At 36.4% G+C, this 18,347-nt stretch overlaps 1 protein-coding gene and 1 pseudogene across 7 annotated transcripts in view; one reads left to right on the forward strand and one right to left on the reverse strand.

The window, feature by feature from the left end:
* RAD21L1 (RAD21 cohesin complex component like 1) overlaps positions 1 to 16,505 on the forward strand; it is a 30,575-nt gene extending 14,070 nt beyond the window's left edge. For 5 of the 6 annotated variants that reach the window (XM_082361439.1, XM_082361442.1, XM_082361444.1 and 2 more), the window contains 6 exons: positions 954 to 1,180; positions 1,412 to 1,511; positions 2,354 to 2,478; positions 4,476 to 4,571; positions 6,898 to 6,975; positions 13,943 to 16,505. In XM_082361439.1, coding sequence (XP_082217565.1) covers positions 954 to 1,180; positions 1,412 to 1,511; positions 2,354 to 2,478; positions 4,476 to 4,571; positions 6,898 to 6,975; positions 13,943 to 14,131 — 815 coding nt within the window. In that variant the 3' untranslated portion in view covers positions 14,132 to 16,505. The remainder of the gene's footprint in view (positions 1 to 953; positions 1,181 to 1,411; positions 1,512 to 2,353; positions 2,479 to 4,475; positions 4,572 to 6,897; positions 6,976 to 13,942) is intronic. The other variant, XM_082361441.1, reaches the window with a different exon arrangement.
* Positions 9,710 to 13,772, reverse strand: LOC309613934 (small ribosomal subunit protein eS27-like pseudogene; annotated as a pseudogene). The gene has a single exon. The product of its transcript is annotated as a small ribosomal subunit protein eS27-like pseudogene (transcript).
* Positions 16,506 to 18,347: the final 1,842 nt, after the last annotated feature.

An 18,347-nucleotide genomic window follows, 5' to 3' on the forward strand; every position in this document is an offset into this window, starting at 1 on the left:
TGAATATGAATCTAATATATAACTAGATCTTTTAAGAATATCCTAGTTTTAAGTAGTATAATTGATATTTCAGTTTATAAACTCAGGCATGCAAAGAATAAAGCATTCAACTTTTTCTTTACGAAATTCAACTCTGAGCCTCTATCCCACTTGGTTGGCAAGAAATACAATCTGCAAACCTCCCCTATCTGCCCTGAGCCATGTATAGTATCAAAGTTTGGGGGAGGGGTTCAGCAGGTGGAAGGGAACCTCTGGTCATCAGCCACACCACCTTGTGATACCCAGTGTCCCAGCCTACTAACCTCTGGAGTCATCACACAGCCAGCCCCTTTGGAATCTTGTTATATTCCCAAGATTTTACTGAGGCACATCAGCAAGCAAGTTCCTTTGGCTCCATCTGATCTCAGATCTCCACCCATTCCAGAAAATGTAACTGCCCCCTCAACTCCCCTTTTGCATCTTTACTAAGGAAAAGCTTGACTTCTACTTTCTACCTGGCCAAATTAGTTAAAGGAGCAAAATCCCATGGCCCTAACTACCTACTTGGAATCTGTATATGAATTTCAATGGGGGAGGGAAAAATACACTGTACAAATACAAATAAATGTTTTAAAAAGTTATCCTGTTAGGTAGATATTTTAAGGAACTTCAGAACTGAGTGACTTCCCTCTCAATATACTCTGCTCCACATTTCTCAGTTGTCCACTTAGTAGATCAACAGGGTGCCTGCCTCCTAAGCACTTTACAAAATGTGTTAACCCTTGGCTGCTGAGACACACTAGCTGTGCAAAAACCATATAAAACATAATTTTCAGTAGAGAGAAGGGGATTTTCTTCCCAAGTCAACTCTGTAGGTTGTATTGTGGTAGACATTTCTTAGATATGCAGTGCCTAGAATATCATTATACAAAGTTGTACAACCTATCACATTTGTATGTATTTATTATATTTAGACATTGCTGAAAAAAGAAAAGGCAAAAAGAGGAAATTGCTCATAGATCCAGTCAAGGAGATCAGTAGCAAAATTATGCATAGACAGCTTACTTCCTTTACGGACACACTCATGGTTTTGGAACTTGCACCTCCTACCCAAAGGTTGATGATGTGGAAGCAGAGGGGAGGGGCAGACACACTTCTGTCAACTGCTGCCCAGGATCTGACTCATGCTGAACTGAAAATGGTAATAGTTTCCATTCTTTTACATGGGTGCAATGTTTGGTGATAAATAAATACATATTTATATTCATAGATACAATGGAATTTAAACTTGTGAAAAAATACCCCCTTTTGAATTAATTTGCTGGATGTGTGTGCATGAATAATAGTTTTAACTTTTTAGCATATACGCTTGTATTTTGTTGAATTGCTTTACTTGTACAAAAGTGAGAAACAAAAATGTATATTTTTACAGTTGTTTACAAAATGCTTTGTGTCCTCTGGCTTTAAACTTGGAAGAAAATTGATGCAGAAGGAGTCGGTAAGGGAAGAAATGGGAAGCAAAAACATAGTAGGTGAGACATCCTAATTCTGTTGGTGTTTAGGGGAATGTTGTAGAAACAAAAATTTGATTTTACATTTCAAAATTAAGATGGGATCCAATTCCATATTCCCAAGTATAAATGCTCTTAGAAGAGTACTTGAACTTAAAAGAAATTGTTAGATCAGCATTGCATTCTTCTATGTGGATTAATTTTTGTCCAACAAACTACCTTAAAAAGATGAAGTATATATACTATGTGGACTATTCTTAATCTCACTCTTTCCCACCTCCCCCACCCCCAAAGGCAGTACTCACAAGCCTTCAACAAAGAAAATTTTTATATCTCATAGGATAATGTTTCACTTTAAGACAACTAACATGAAAAATCACTTAGTGATAAGAATAGCATTTAAACAATACAGTTAACCTGAGATATAGATATATCTATCCACCTAGAGGATACATGAAATTTTAATAATATTAATAATGAATTATTATTGTGACTATTATAAAGGAATAATAAAGCCAACTTATGTGGTGAGTGAACCTCTGCTTACTGAAGGCATTAAAATCTGCTGAACAATATACTAAGATGGGCTTGGTATATCCATGTTGTCTTGTGAGTTCAATGTGTGGGAACGAGTGTGGAGGAGATAGGTGGTGGAACATGGGAAGTAGAGGTGATAAAGAGGCAGATGAGGGAAAATGGAAGATAAATATGTGAGACTTGGGGTGCTATAAGAAAGTTTGTGCACCCTTAAATTCTTGGATTCTAAGTTGTCTGTCAGAAGTTTTCTTTTGTAACAACCATATCCCAATTTTAAGTTTGAAAGATATTTTAGTGAAATCTTTTTTACTTCCTTAATAATTCAGAGACCTCCATGATGGAAGAGCCAAATTCCCTGCAAGAGTTAAGTCAATCCAAAACTTGGAAGGAAGCGACTGATGGATCTAAGTGTAGCTATCGTGAGGATACCAATAAAAATATTAACTCTGATGTAAGTTAACCAAAGAGAGTAATAAAAATATTATTATCTTCCTGACACATACAGTGAAGGAACATTGAGACTCTGGTATATCGTCTTATATTTATAGTTTATATTTCATCTTATGTTATTCTGTAACTTCTTTAGTATGTAGCAGTACTACAGGGTAAAACATAATTTCCATCTGCAGAACAGTATTTTCTAGAAGTTTAGGATAGTAAATCACAAGATAAGTAGTTTCATACTGAAATAGTATTTTGCATGGTACACTGAATAAATGATTATACCTGAATCTGGTTATATGCTGAGGTCTCACATTCAATATGTTGTGGAATCCTTTAGGACTCTAGAAAATACACCTATGTTTTGCTTCTGATCATAAGTTCACCCTTTCCAACTCTAAGAATAATATGTGTTAGACCCACCAATTATCTTAGCCTTGAATCTGAAAGACTAAAGATCTATGACCAAAAAATTTTTTTTAAATTTTTACTTAAAGACATAATTTTTATTGAAAAACATAGTTATTTAAAAAATATAGTTGGAAACAGTGTGCTGTAAAATATTCTCCCAATGTCACTTTATTGACTGTACAAGTGTAAATATTATACCACACCAGATAAAAATAAACCAGTGCTTTTCTGGTTTGTTCCATCATCACTGTATTTTGATAACCACTCAGGGAATTGAGAGTCAATCCACAGTGAAACTGAATGCCCTTGGAAGGAAAGACAATTTCATAATACATTAAAACAGAATGTGTTTTAATTTGATCATATACTGGATATTGAGATACTGGGTTGCCAGTACTACTCTCTTCCTTATTTGGATTCAGACATTTCTTAGAATGCACCTACTGAAATTTTGATTAGGCAAGCTTGTTTAGTTTATTATTTTTTAACATAGTGACAAAATTTTGGTGCTTGGAGTGAAGGAAAGATTGTTGCACTACTTCTTTTGAACCTTTTACTCCTTTACCCTATACTTATGCTTTAACCTTCAATTCCATTCTTATTCTGCTTCCAAAAATGGTGAACAGATACGAAATAGTCAGGAATGGAAGCACAGTCAATTTAAATGGACAGAAAAATATTGATTCTGATAATCATTTTCAAATCTTTCAAAAATTCAAACAATTTTTTGTAAAATAACTGCACAATTGAGAGTATCTAAAATGTAGAATATTCATAGAAATTAAAAGGGAAAAAACATGATAGGGCTCCACAAACATGTATATTAAAGAATAAAATGCAACCTCGTACTCATGAAAATTTTTAAAAGCTAAAATGAAAAATCAAATAAGCTATGTTGTGGGAAGCTTCTAACTTAATCACAATCACAGATAACAGCTGGGGAATGAAGCTTGGAGACAGGCTGAAGATGAAAAAGGGGCCAACAGCTTCCATAGCAATGAGAAAGGAGGGTGTTGGTGAATGGAGAATTTCTCTTTTTCCATCTTCCTTTATGTCTTCGGTCCCCTTCCAGAGGACACAGTTTTTCTTCCCTCTTGCTAGTGGCAGCTCCAGCAGCAGTGGCAAGAATCCTGTCATGGCCCTAGGTAGGGATATTAATATCCCTTCCCCCATTCTCGTTCCCTCTGCTTACAGGTCTTCTTCCTCTGCCACCTGGTTCTGGCATGAGAATAGAGGTAGGGGACTGGGGCAAAGACAAACTGCTTCAAAGAAAGTGGTCTCAGCCGTGCAGCAGCAGAGACTTTTGATATGACATCTGTAGTGTTGAGGGAAATAGGAAGGGAAAAGATAGGTAGCAAGGAGGGCAGAACATGCAAGTTCTTCATTGTGGGAGGCATAAAGAAAACAGGAGTATTTAAGTCAGGTATTGCCTATTTGGGATATTTCAGAAATAATATTTTGAGAATGCAGGTAGTATTTTAAATTAGTTTTAGAAATGAGCATCCATGTGATTAAAGCATTTAACAAAATGAGATTGTTCCTGTGATGACTACTACTACTGTGATAACTTACCTATATTTCCCTGATTTGATTTAGCAGGATATTGCTGAAATGGTATCTTCAGCTGCTGAGGAATCATCTTTAATGAATGCCATCTTAGCACAAGAAATTGAAAATTGTCCAATTGAATTGGTAAATAGATGTATAGTCTTGAGAATGTTATTTAAAACTTTGTTCCTAAATAGTTAACACCTTATTTACCTAAAAATTGTTTTTAGCTGTCATGTTACTCTCTAAAATTACAATTTAAATTTGTGATCTTAACAAAGATGTGTATGAGTAGCTTGATAAAACATATTCAGAATTGCTTTGATCTTTTATTCTTTAATTTATTTTGAAACCTTAAATAATTTTAAAGAAATGTATGGGATTTTTTTGCTTATCAAAGGTAGTCATGGGTTTAAAATGTTGAGAATCATTGTTTTAAGTTATTCTTATAACATCTCTAAAGAAGCAGAGTTATATTATGGCTATGTCCTAGGGCATTTGAAATTTCATTTTATTTAAAGAAAAATGTATGGGCATTATTTCCCAAAACAATGACTCACGGTCTATACCAAGACCTTGGCTGATATAGACCAAGGTCTGACTCAAGACTTCTAGAGATCAGAAAAAGGGAATGGTCTGCACGGAGGACCACAAGTCAGTAGCAAAGCCAGAGCTAACATGTGACTCACCTGACTCCATATAGATTACTGTCTTATTTCTCTAGTCCTTGTCCCATAGTGCTGAAGGCATTTTTAAGATTGTAATGAATTTTAACAAAAGTTTCTTAGTTAAATAATATCAAAACACCTACTAATGCCTAATGTTAGTTTGTTTTTAAATAAATTATCTTTACAATGAGTTCCAAGACTATTAAATTTTTTTTCATATGACTGACTTCTCTGGATAATCTAGGACAGAATAAATACATGAAATTTTTACCTGAAACATCCAAACAGCTGAGCCAGAAGAGAGTTGAGTCACTTTCGCCTTTCTCTTTGCTTCTAGACACAGGTTATTTTCATACATGGTCAAGAAAACCACAACACAGCACAAGTTCAGCTGTTTTAATAATCCACGGGGCTTTCCATACAATGGACTCAGCTGTAGGGTGTCCAGATAGATCAAGTGGATAGGCTTCAGCAAAATGCACAGACTATTTTTTTCTGAGCCTTTTCCTGATTGGTTTAGTTGTGCAATATAGGTGAAGCTGCAGTCTCATGGATCTTTAACAAAGAGTTGGGCCATTGCTTTTTACATTCGAAAAATACATTTGCATATTTAACAATAAAATAAACGTTAGTAATTGGGTGAACTAGTTTACCCCAGAATAAACCAGAAAGGAATAAACATAAATTTTACCTGGAGGAATTTAGAAAACTCTTCAGAATAAAATTGACCATATTTTCAGATCAGTATCTTTGGAATGTAAGAAAGGATGCTGTATAGGCAGAACCAGGAAGCCAGTACAGCTAGCAGGAATGGGGACTTGGCAGTCCCCTTAGCCTCAAAAGATTTAAAATATCATACAGGATATTCTGAAGCTTTCTGAAATCATCTTGGAGTCCATGAAATTGAATGCAATTTTAAGAAGTGTCTGGGCTCCAGAGGTATACACAAAAGCTTGACAAACAGTGGAGCTGTGATAAGGGTGACACAGAAGCTGTTAGGTTTCATGGTCAGAGATAGCGTTGGGAAAATTATAAAGTAGGTCAGATCTGTGCCACTGCCACTTGCCTCCCCCAACCCTTTGTAGGCTTGCTTTTTTATCAGACTCATCAGCACCTTTCCTATGCCCAATTCTGTTCTCAGCTTATAAGGTGTTAGTTGGTAAGGGCTTAGAATGAGTTCCTGTGAAGGGATTTCAACTCTACAATTTTTAAATATTACGGTGTTTCTGAAAGTGGCTAAAAACTAAAAAGATTGAATCTATTCAAATAACATGAAAGGCCGTGGGTTGATCTTTTTCGGACAAGGCACCCTTGAAATTTGTAAGATTCCTAACCCAATTGTACACAACCTACTAAACATCAGTTATTGTTACAGCTTTTATATCACCAGATAAATTCATATGAAGGCCTTTACGAGGTAGTTCTTCTATAGCTTTTTGTTTACTCCTGTCATCTGAGGTCAGATTGACCAGAGCTGGGACAGTCCTAGCCAAAAGTGGTCATCTTTACTTTTAAAAGTAAGTGCACAATGCCTGGGATGCATCACCAATAGAGATGGCAGAATCTCAAACTCTGGAACCCCTTGTCAGAAGATAGCCTGGGGGTATAGAGATAATCCTGTAAAGACTGAGCTATACTTGTATGTTAGTCTTATTCTCTCAATTATCAGACTATAAGCTCCTTATTTGGCAGGACCCAGTGTTACAGTTGTGTTTCTTGCGGCAGCTAACACTATGGTTGGCAAATAGTAAACATTCAGTAAAATTTGGTTAAATGAAATATTATATCAATTATTCAAACAGGAGTCATTGGGGAATGAACAAAATATTGAGGCAGAGAGATGGAATCGAAGAATACGTCAGATGTTAAATAGCTTGCGGGTAAGACAGTAGGGTTTGTCAACCCTATTTTTACTTTTAAAAATAAGTAAAATGTTGAGTTCAACCTTCTAAATATTAATAAAAATAAAACAATTTTCATTGTGTTTTTGTTGAGGCCAAATTACACTAGAGTGAAATGATTTTTAAGCTGTATACCTGAGGCTAAATGTGAGTTTGTTTTTAGTGCCTACATGTTCTAATCAATTCTTACCCATTTTCATGTCCCTAGACATCTATTCTATGTCCCATTCTTGTGTTTAGCAGTCTGTCAACTAATTCTCAATGTGAAACTAAATTTATAACAGTTTAAGAATGAAACAGATAATTTTAAAATTTAACTTATATTTTTATCAAAATAATACATGTATATAATTTTGAAAGTTCAGTAGTACTATGCTTAAGGCTGAAAGGGAAACACACAAGTCTTTTGTCCCACCCCTCCTTATTCCTAAGTTCTGCTTACCAGAGGAAACTATATAAACTGTTTCTTTTAGTATTTAAATCTATACTTCTAATTACATGTTCTTACTGCTCTTTCCTAATATTTCAGCTTTATATTTTATCTGTTGACTTCTTTCAGAAGAAAATGAAAATTTAGCTTAGTTATATCTCCCCCACCCCAGTCTATTTTCAGCACAGTATTCAGTGCTTACAGTGTTATAATTAGAATAGTCATGATGCAGGTTTGATTGTGACAGAGAGCCAAAGCGTCAGTGGCTTAAAAAGATAGAAGTTTATTTCTCTGTCAGGTAGAGTACTATCTGGTATGGCAGCTATGTTCACAAAGTTGTCAGAGGCCCAGGTTCCCTTTATCTCATTTTCTTTATTCTTGGGATCCAAAATGGCTAACTATCCACCATGTCTGCATTCCAATCAGCAGCAAAGTTTCCTTTAAGGGTACATCCCAGAAATTGTATGTATCACTTTTCACATTTAACTGACTAGCACTTAATCACCTTGCCACATCTAGCTGGGAAATGTAGTCCTTATCTGGCAACCATGGGACCAGCTAATAATTCTATTACTATGGAGGAAGAAGAGAATGGATATTAAGGGACAACCATCAGTTGCCACCACTATGTAAAAATTAGTTTAAATTGAGGCTTCATAAGCATAATTACACTTCTTGTCAACTTTATGGGTTTTTTATTTTGGCGTTAAACATTACCTCATTTTTCCCGTTTGCTTAGTATCTATATACCCATCCTTAATTCTTTTTCAAAACTCTCTGACAATAAGATAAAACCCCTTTTAGTATGGTCAAATACATCAATTGATTCATCAGCTCCTTTTTTTTTTTTTTCTTGAAAATATCCTTCCCAGAGCTCATCCTCCTCTTGTTCTAATCTAGACTAGTTGCTCTCTAGGTCTGCTCCACAGTTTTTGTCTTGGGACATTCCTTTACCATAACATGGGAATTCCTTTGTCTCTTTCCTATGTTAGTTCCCCTATTTTTGGTGCTTTGATCTTTATCTTGAATTTTTTTGGTGGTTAACATCCTCTCATAATTTTCTGAGACAAAGAGTGCATAGGAGGTCAACTAATCTATGACAAAGGAGACAAGGATATACAGTGGAGAAAAGACAGTCTCTTCAATAAGTGCTTCTGGGAAAACTGGACAGCTACGTGTAAAAGAATGAGACCAGAACACTCCCTAACACCATACACAAAAATAAACTCCAAATGGATTAAAGACCTAAATGTAAGACCGGATGCTATAAAACTCTTAGAGGAAAACGTAGGAAGAACACTCTTTGACATAAATCACAGCAAGATCTTTTTTGACCCACCTCCTAGAGTAATGGAAATAAAAACAAAAAGAAACAAATGGGACCTAATGAAACTTCAAAGCTTTTGCACAGCAAAGGAAACCATAAACAAGATGAAAAGACAACCCTCAGAATGGGAGAAAATATTTGCAAACGAATCAACGGACAAAGGATTAATCTCCAAAATATATAAACAGCTCATGCAGCTCAATATTAAAAAAACAAACAACCCAATCCAAAAATGGGCAGAAGACCTAAATAGACATCTCTCCAAAGAAGACATACAGATGGCCAAGAAGCACATGAAAAGCTGCTCAACATCACTAATTATTAGAGAACTGCAAATCAAAACTACAATGAGGTATCACCTCACACCGGTTAGAATGGGCATCATCAGAAAATCTACAAACAAATGCTGGAAAGGGTGTGGAGAAAAGGGAACCCTCTTGCACTGTTGGTGGGAATGTAAATTGATACAGCCACTATGGAGAGCAGTATGGAGGTTCCTTAAAAAACTAAAAATAGAATTACCATATGACCCAGCAATCCCAGTACTGGGCATATACCCAGAGAAAACCATAATTCAAAAAGACACATGCACCCCAATGTTCATTGCAGCACTATTTACAAAACCAGGTCATGGAAGCAACCTACATGCACATCGACAGACGAATGGATAAAAAGATGTGGTACATGTACACAATGGAATATTACTCAGCCATAAAAAGGAACGAAATTGGGTCATTTGTACAGACGTGGATGGACCTAGAGACTGTCATACAGAGGAAGTAAGTGAGAAAGAGAAAAACAAATATCGTATATTAACGCATATATGTGGAACCTAGAAAAATGGTACAGATGAACTGGTTTGCAGGGCAGAAATAGAGACCAGATGTAGAGAACAAACATGGACACCAAGGGGGGAAAGTGGTGGGGGGGTGGGGGGTGGGGGGCGGGTGGTGGTATGAATTGGGAGATTGGGATTGACATATATACACTAATATGTGTAAAATAGATAACAAGAACCTGCTGTATAAAAAATAAATAAATAAAATTAAATTTAAAAAAAAAATAGGGCTTCCCTGGTGGCACAGTGGGTAAGAATCTGCCTGCCAATGCAGGGGACATGGGTTCGAGCCCTGGTCTGGGAAGATCCCACATGCCGCGGAGCAAGGAAGCCCATGTGCTGCAACTACTGAGCCTGCGTGCCACAGCTACTGAAGCCCGCACGCCTAGAGCCCGTGCTCCGCAACAAGAGAAGCCACCACAGTGAGAAGCCCACGCACCACAACGAAGAGTAGCCCCCGCTCACCGCAACTAGAGAAAGCCCGCACACAGCAACGAAGACCTAACACAGCCATAAATAAAAATAATAAATAAATAAATTAATTAATTAATTAAAAAAAAAAAGTTCATAGGAGCTAGAGACCCTACATACAAGTCTGAAAATGTCTTTATTTTACCTTTAACTTTATTGGATGTATCTGAACATAGTTTGAAAATAATACCTCTCAGATCTTGAAGGCTTTGTAACATTTCTAGGCATCTGTGTTGTTATTGAAAAGTCAGATGCCGCTTGGTTGGTGGTCTTTTATAGGTGACCTTTATTTTCTCTCTGGAAGCTCTTAGATCTTTTCTTTATCCCCAGTGGCCTGAAATTTCATGATGATGTGCTCTGGTATGGGTCTTTTTCATTTATTGTGCTAAACATGTAATAGATTCTTTATTCTGAGAGTTCATGTTCTTGCATTGGAAATTGTTTTGTATGTCTTGGATTTCCTCCTTGTTAATCTAGTCTCTTTTTCTGCACTACCTATGGGTCAGATGTTGGCTCTCCTGAATTGCACCTTTACTTTTTAAAAAATCTTTTACCCCCTGTGTTAATTTTGTCTTTTTATTTTTCTGCTCTCTAGAAGATTTCTTCAACTTCATCTTTATTGCTTTTTTTGGTTTGTTTTCTAGGACTTTTTTATTAGTTATTAATTATTCTTTTATTTTATAGCATCCTAATCTTTTTATTTATTTATTTTAACAGCTTTATTGAGGTATGATTAACACAACTATAAACCATACCTATTTAAGATATACAGTTAGATAAATTTTGACGTATGTATATATCTGTGAAACTATCACCAAAATCAAGATAGTGACCATATCTACAACCTCCAGAAGTTTCCTTGTGTCTCTTGATAATCCCTTGTCCCATCTCTCCCACTTGTCCCCCTCCCCCATCCCCAAGCAATCACTGATGCTTTCTCTCAATATCATCCTAATCATTTTTTGTGGATGCAGTATCTTCTCTTAATTTTCAGAGGTTATAGTTTTCTTCTGCTGCCTGTATTGTCTGTTTCCTCAGTGATTCTCTTGAATGCATTCTTTTCTGCTCTTGAATGTTAGAAATTTTATCCAAATGTCTCTTAGATCTCTATTTTTTTAAAGAGTGAGACACCAAAAAGCTGATTGGAGGTTAGATAAGCATGGATGGGGCTTGTAGACTTGTGGTCTTTATAGTGAGATAATTGGGTGGTGCCCCCCCAATACACACACACACACACACACACACACATCATTATCTATAGGATATTTTTCCTTGGAATGTTCACTTTTCCCAGCTTAATCTTCAGATCTACTGCCTAGGAGATATAAGCATGATGCCCATGGTTCAGGAACCAAAGGGAGTAAGGGAGAGGCTGGCAGTCTCACTGTTTAGACATTAGAATTTCCCATATTCCTCCAGTCTGTAACACTTCTCCTCCGCCATCCACAGTGCCTATTATTCCAAGTCTAGAACCTCACTGGTTGATATCTCCAGAAAGACAACTTCCTGCTTCCTGCTAGGTATGGGAGTAGTGGTCTTCAGGTTCTGTGAGGTGGTGGAGTAGACCTGAGGATCTAACTGTTCCCAAGTAGCCTTTTAAGGAACTCTCATGTTTTTAGCTTCACCCCTCATTTCCAGCTTATGATGTACTGCTGCCTACAATTCCCGAGCTTTTCCTAGGTTTTGTTTCACTTTGGGCTTTTGTTTTTTGTTTTATTCAAGTGTGTTTATAGGGATGGTATCCCTCTCATCTTGATTCAGTATGCTTTTAGTGCTGCTTCTGTCTGAAGGAGCATCCTTCTGTAAGCCTTGCTTTTATTCCTGCAGGCTGGCGAGAACAAGGAGCAACCAACACACAAACCTGCTGTTTGTGCATGGCTAGAGATGGTGGTGATTTTATAGCATCCTGGGCATTTCATAACCATGGAGTAGGAATTGGGGCTCTGGACCAGGTGCTTCTTCTCATGTTTCCTCTTCTCTTTTGGAGAGGGGTGAAGGAGATCCTTTGCAAGAGGCACGTACTCGTGGGGAGGCTGTCACTGCTGGAAATGCTTTTTTTTTTTTTTTTTTTTTTACAGTTTTCATGTTTTATTATACTTAAATTTCACCATTAAATACTGAGCAGAAGTATATGCTGGCCTTATGTCCAGATTTTTGAAATGTAAAGATAAACAGACGGATGGCCTTAAGGATGTGATATATTAGACGTTGTAGAATATATTAAATAATTAGAGAATCTGGGGGTAGTAACATTCTGTCTATACACATTTACACGTTTAGTGGCACAAGTAAACTCTATAGGGACAGGAAGACAGATGTAAAGCTTTGGGTTGCAATTAGAGGAAAAGCCCATTCAGGACTGAACTGAGAGGTCCTTGCTTGCTGACAGAATCTCCCCTTGACTTCAGACTTTAGACAAACTAGTTTTTTTGGTTAGTATACAAAAACCACTGAATTGTACAAAATCCCTATTAGTCATGAGAAGCAGTAGCAACAAGACAGATTAAGGAATTGGCTCAAGCCAATTCAGATTGTAGGGTCTGGCCAGTCAGAAGTGAGCAGGGCTGGCTGGAGGCTGAAAATCCAATTGGATGTTGCAGTTCAAGTCTGGGATCTATAGATTAGAACAGCCAGCAAGAAACTCAGTCTAGAGGCAGAATGGTTAGTGCATTCCTCAAAAATCCTTGTTCTCCAAATAAGTTCCTAAAAGACTTTCCTCAAACAGGGTCAAATTTCTGTATCTCAATTTGGCTTGCTTTTTGCTGGCTTTCCTCTCTGCTGGCATGTAGGGTTCGGCTTTCTCTAAGTCTGATAGTCTTCCACTTTGTATTTTTCTCCTTCCTTTATTCCTTTACCTTCATTTTAGAGGAGTTTCTGGAGGAAACAGAATAATCCTCTCAGGGTGTTTTTCAAAAGGATTCTTGAAATTGAGAAGGCTGTCCCTGCTCTCTCCCTGGGGAAAAAGCCACCCGATCCACATTTTGTCTCCTCAAGAGCGGGGGATAAATGAAGGCTTGGCATGCCATCTCTGAAAGGTTGCTGACACTGGGCTGCTCCTTTGGTTGAGATAAAGTATGATAAATTATTTAACTTATTAATTTGTTAAATGTTATGGACTGGCAAAAAAAACAAACCAAACCAAAACAAAAAAACCCTTGTATATGTTATTAAAAAAAAAAAATGCTTCACAGCTATCAAATTAGTACAATACTCACAGGGATACTGACCAGTATTCACCACAGTATTTCTAACTAAAAAACAATACTGCTGTTCTAGAAATCTGATTCCAAGTACATAGTCTAATTAAATACTTTATTGTACCTCAGTTTTTTCTAGTAGATTCACAGGTGTCCTATAGTGAATCCAACATCTTTTTAATCTGTGCAAAGAAACTGGGAGATGTATTTAGTCATATTCCCCTGCCATTACATTTACCACTAGAGTTGTTTAGTCACCCCCATCCTGCAGTACCTTTAAAGAAAACAAGCCTGATATGCTGATAATTTTCATTGATTTTGAAGATTCCCAAGGTCCTGTGGACTTTTTTCTGCCTGCAAGTCTAAACTAATTTACACTTTCTCCAGAAGCCATTTATGTTAACATCAATTTTTTAAAAGACCTAACATTTGTATAACACATTAGAAATTTGTGTAACACTTTAGAGTTCTTTTGCATGTATTTTCTCAATGAACCAAGCTGTGCTCAATGACCTATGATGTTTTTTATGTTTCCTAATGAGTCATTTGCATTTCTCCATTTAAGAATTTCAGTCACTTATCAAAAATATCAATATTTTGTTGTTCATTATGCATCCACAGCCTGCTTTATTTCTAATCATCTTGTTTCCCTTTCCTTTCTTCTTTTACAATTGTTTTCCCAGGAATCCAACAAGATGGGAATGCAGTACTTTAGTCTGATGAAGCTCTGCAGAAATAATGACCGAAAACAAGCTGCAGCCAAATTTTATAGCTTTCTTGTCCTAAGAAAACAGCGAGCTATTGAGCTGAGCCAGAGTGCTCCCTATGCAGATATTATAGCTACAGTGGGACCAATGTTCCATAAAATGTGAAGGAAATCCAGAACATGCAGATTTATGTCGCCATTGGAATTTCTTTATAGATTGTTCAGTTTAATGCCAAAGCTGTCTGGAAGCAGCCGAAGGTCTGATCCATTTCATAGATAGGCTGATCTCCTATTTCCTCTTTGTAAGCTCAGAATAATCATAGCTAGAATTGGAAACCTATATGCTTACAGAAATACTTAATTATAGCTAAGTAATATTTTAACTTAGTTGACTTGAATGCATATCATTTACCATTTCCCTGACTCGAATGTTGCCTTTAGAATACATTTTTAAAATACTATATGCCTTCAAGAAACATTCAAGGATTTTTTAAAAATTGGATTATTTACTTAAATTTTATGGGATTAATTAATAATTAACACTTTCTTATTTCCCCACAGACAATAATTTATTTGATTCTAATTCATATCGTTCTTGATTTGATGTGCCCTGGCTTTTAATCTAATATGTTAATTGAAGAGTTATAAAATTCATCTTAGTTTTTAATTATCTGAGTGGCTTTAGTCTAATAATAGATCATTCAACCTGTTTATATACTATTTAATGATTATTATGACCATTATTTATGTATCAGCAAAACTGCTTCTTAACATTAAAAAAATTAACGGACACTTATTCAGCATGTTGTCTGCAGCTACAATTCAAGTAAAGGTCACTAAAATAAATGTTCTTTATGTGGTGTTTACTGAGCATTTTTGACATTAAAACCATTCTTTTTCTTTTTTCTTAGTTAAAGTTTAAGTTAAGAAATTTTCATGTAATGGTCTGTGAGCTCCGTAGTGTGCTGTAAAATGAAGCCTGTGGGACTGTCTAAAATACTACTGTATCTGGAATTATGCTACAGACTAAATTCTAAATGGCCCCTTTGAATGTATTAACTATAAGTTTTAAATGTCAAAATTGCCTTTTTAAAAATTTCCCTTAATTTTTAATCAGCACACAGAAAAAATTGACTTTTTAATTTTGGTGCACAGTTCTATGAATTTTACATGTATAGATTCCTGTAACCACCACCACAACTAGGATACCAAAAAACTACATTGTACTATCCCTTAGTAGTCACACCCTTCCCCCATTCTAACTCCTGACAAGTACTCTTCTACATGACTATAGTTTTATCTTTTTAAGAATGTCATACAAATGGAATTACATAGTATGTAACCTTTCTGAGACTGGCTTCTTTCACTGGGTGTGTCTTTGAGCTTAGTACAAATTGTAGCAAGCGTCAGTGGTTCAATCCTATGTATTGCTGAGTAGTGTTCTGTTGTCTGGATATACCACCATTTATTTATCCATTTACCCCCTGAAGGACATTTAAGTTGTTTCCAGCTTTTGACAATTATAAATAGAGATGCTACATATACCTGTGTATAGTTTTTGTGTGAATATAAGTTCCTAATTCTCTAAGGTAAATATCTAGGCCTGGGTCATATGGTAAGTGCATGTTTTTTGTTTTTTGTTTTTATAATAGGAGTATAGTTGCTTTACAATATTGTGTTAGTTTATACTGTACAGCAAAGTGAATTAGCTATACGTATACATATATCCCCTCTTTTTTGGATTTCCTTCTCATTTAGGTCACCACAGAGCACTGAGTAGAGTTCTCTGTGCTACAGTAGGTTCTCATTAGCTATCTATTTTACACATAGTATCAGTAGTGTATATATGTCAATTCCAATCTCCCAATTCATCCCACCTCCTCCTTTCCCCTTGGTATCCATACGTTTGTTCTCTACATCCATGTCTCTATTTCTGCTTTGTAAATAAGGTCTATACCATTTTTTTCAGATTCCACATATATGTGTTAATATATGATACTTGTTTTTCTCTTTCTGACTTTCTTCACTCTGTATGACAATCTCTAGATCCATCCATGTCTCTACAAACGACCCAATTTCGTTCCTTTTTATGGCTGAGTAATATTCCATCTTCTTTATCCATTCCTCTGTTGATGGACATTTAGGTTGCTTCCATGTCCTGCCTATTGTAAATAGTGCTGCAATGAACGTTGGGGCGCATGTGTCTTTGAATTATGGTTTTCTCTGGGTATATGCCCAGTAGAGGGATTGCTGGGTCATATGGTATTTCTATTTTTACTTTTTTAAGGAACCTCCATACTGTTCTCCATAGTGGCTGTATCAATTTACATTTCCACCAACAGTGCATGTGGGTTCCCTTTTCTTCACACCCTCTCCAGCATTTATTGTTTGTAGATTTTTTTGTTGGTTTGTTTGTTTGTTTTTTTAACATCTTTATTGGAATATAATTGCTTTACAATGGTGTGTTAGTTTCTTCTTTATAACAAAGTGAATCAGCTATACATATACATATATACCCATATACCCTCCCTCTTGCATCTCCCTCCCACCCTCCCTATCCCACCCCTCTAGGTGGCCACAAAGCACCGAGCTGATCTCCCTGTGCTATGCTGCTGCTTCCCACTAGCTATCTATTTTACATTTGGTAGTATATATAAGTCCATGTCACTCTCTCACTTCGTCCCAGCTTACCCTTCCTCCTCCCCGTGTCCTCAAGTCCATTCTCTACGTCTGCATCTTTATTCCTGTCCTGCCCCTAGGATCTTCATAAACAATTTTTTTTTTTTTAGATTCCATATATATGTGTTAGCAAACAGTATTTGTTTTTCTCTTTCTGACTTACTTCACTCTGTATGACAGACTCTAGGTCCATCCACCTCACTACAAATAACTCAATTTCGTTTCTTTTTATGGCTGAGTAGTATTCCATTGTATATATATTCCCCAACTTCTTTATCCATTCATCTGTCAATGGACACTTAGGTTGCTTCCATATCCTGGCTATTGTGAATAGAGCTGCAGTGAACATTGTGGTACATGACTCTTTTTGAATTATGGTTTTCTCAGGGTATATGCCCAGTAGTGGGATTGCTGGGTCATATGGTAGTTCTACTTTTAGTTTTTTAAGGAACCTCCATACTGTTCTCCATAGTGGCTGTATCAATTTACATTTCCACCAACAGTGCAAGAGTGTTCCCTTTTCTCCACACCGTCTCCAGCATTTATTGTTTGTAGATTTTTTGATGGTGGCCATTCTGACTGGTGTGAGGTGATACCTCATTGTAGTTTTTTTTTTTTTTAATTTTGGAATTTTATTAATTTTTTTATACAGCAAGTTCTTATTAGTTACTCATTTTACACATATTACTGTATACATGTCAATCCCAATCTCCCAATTCATCACACCACCACTACCCTCCTGCCCCGCCACTTTCCCCCATTGGTGTCCATACGTTTGTTCTCTATATCTGTGTCTCTCTTTCTGCCCTGCCAACTGGTTCATCTGTACCATTTTTCTAGGTTCCACATATATGCGTTAATATACGATATTTGTTTTTCTCTTTCTGCCTTACTTCACTCTGTATGACACTCTCTAGGTCCATCCACATTTCCACAAATGACCCAATTACATTCCTTTTTATGGCTGAGTAATATTCCATTGTATACATGTACCACATCTTTTTATCCATTCGTCTGTCGATGTGCATTTAGGTTGCTTCCATGACCTGGTTTTGTAAATAGTGCTGCAATGAACATTGGGGTGCATGTGTCTTTTGAAATTATGGTTTTCTCTCGGTATATGCCCAGTATTGGGATTGCTGGGTCATATGGTAATTCTATTTTTAGTTTTTTAAGGAACCTCCATATTATTCTCCATAGTGGCTGTTTCAATTTGCATTCCCACCAACAGTTGAAGAGGGTTCCCTTTTCTCCACACCCTCTCCAGCATTCGTTTTTTGTAGATTTTCTGATGATGCCCATTCTAACTGGGGTGAGGTAATACCTCATTGTAGTTTTGATTTGCAGTTCTCTAATAATTAGTGATGTTGAGCAGCTTTTCGTGTTCTTCTTGGTCATCTGTATGGCTTCTTTGGAGAAATGTCCATTTAGGTCTTCTGCCCATTTTTGGATTGGGTTTTTCTTTTAAATATTCAGCGGCATGAGCTGTTTATATATGTTGGAAATTAATCCTTTGTTCATTGATTCGTTTGCAAATATTTTCTCCCATTCTGAGGGTTGTCTTTTCATCTTCTTTGTAGTTTCCTTTGCTTTGCAAAAGCTTTGAAGTTTCATTAGGTCCCATTTGTTTCTTTTTGTTTTTATTTCCATTACTCTAGGAGGTGGGTCAAAAAAGATCTTGCTGTGATTTATGTCAAAGAGTG

This window comes from Balaenoptera borealis (assembly GCF_965194805.1).
Source record: "Balaenoptera borealis genome assembly, chromosome: 16".
NCBI classification, from domain to species: Eukaryota; Metazoa; Chordata; class Mammalia; order Artiodactyla; family Balaenopteridae; genus Balaenoptera; species Balaenoptera borealis.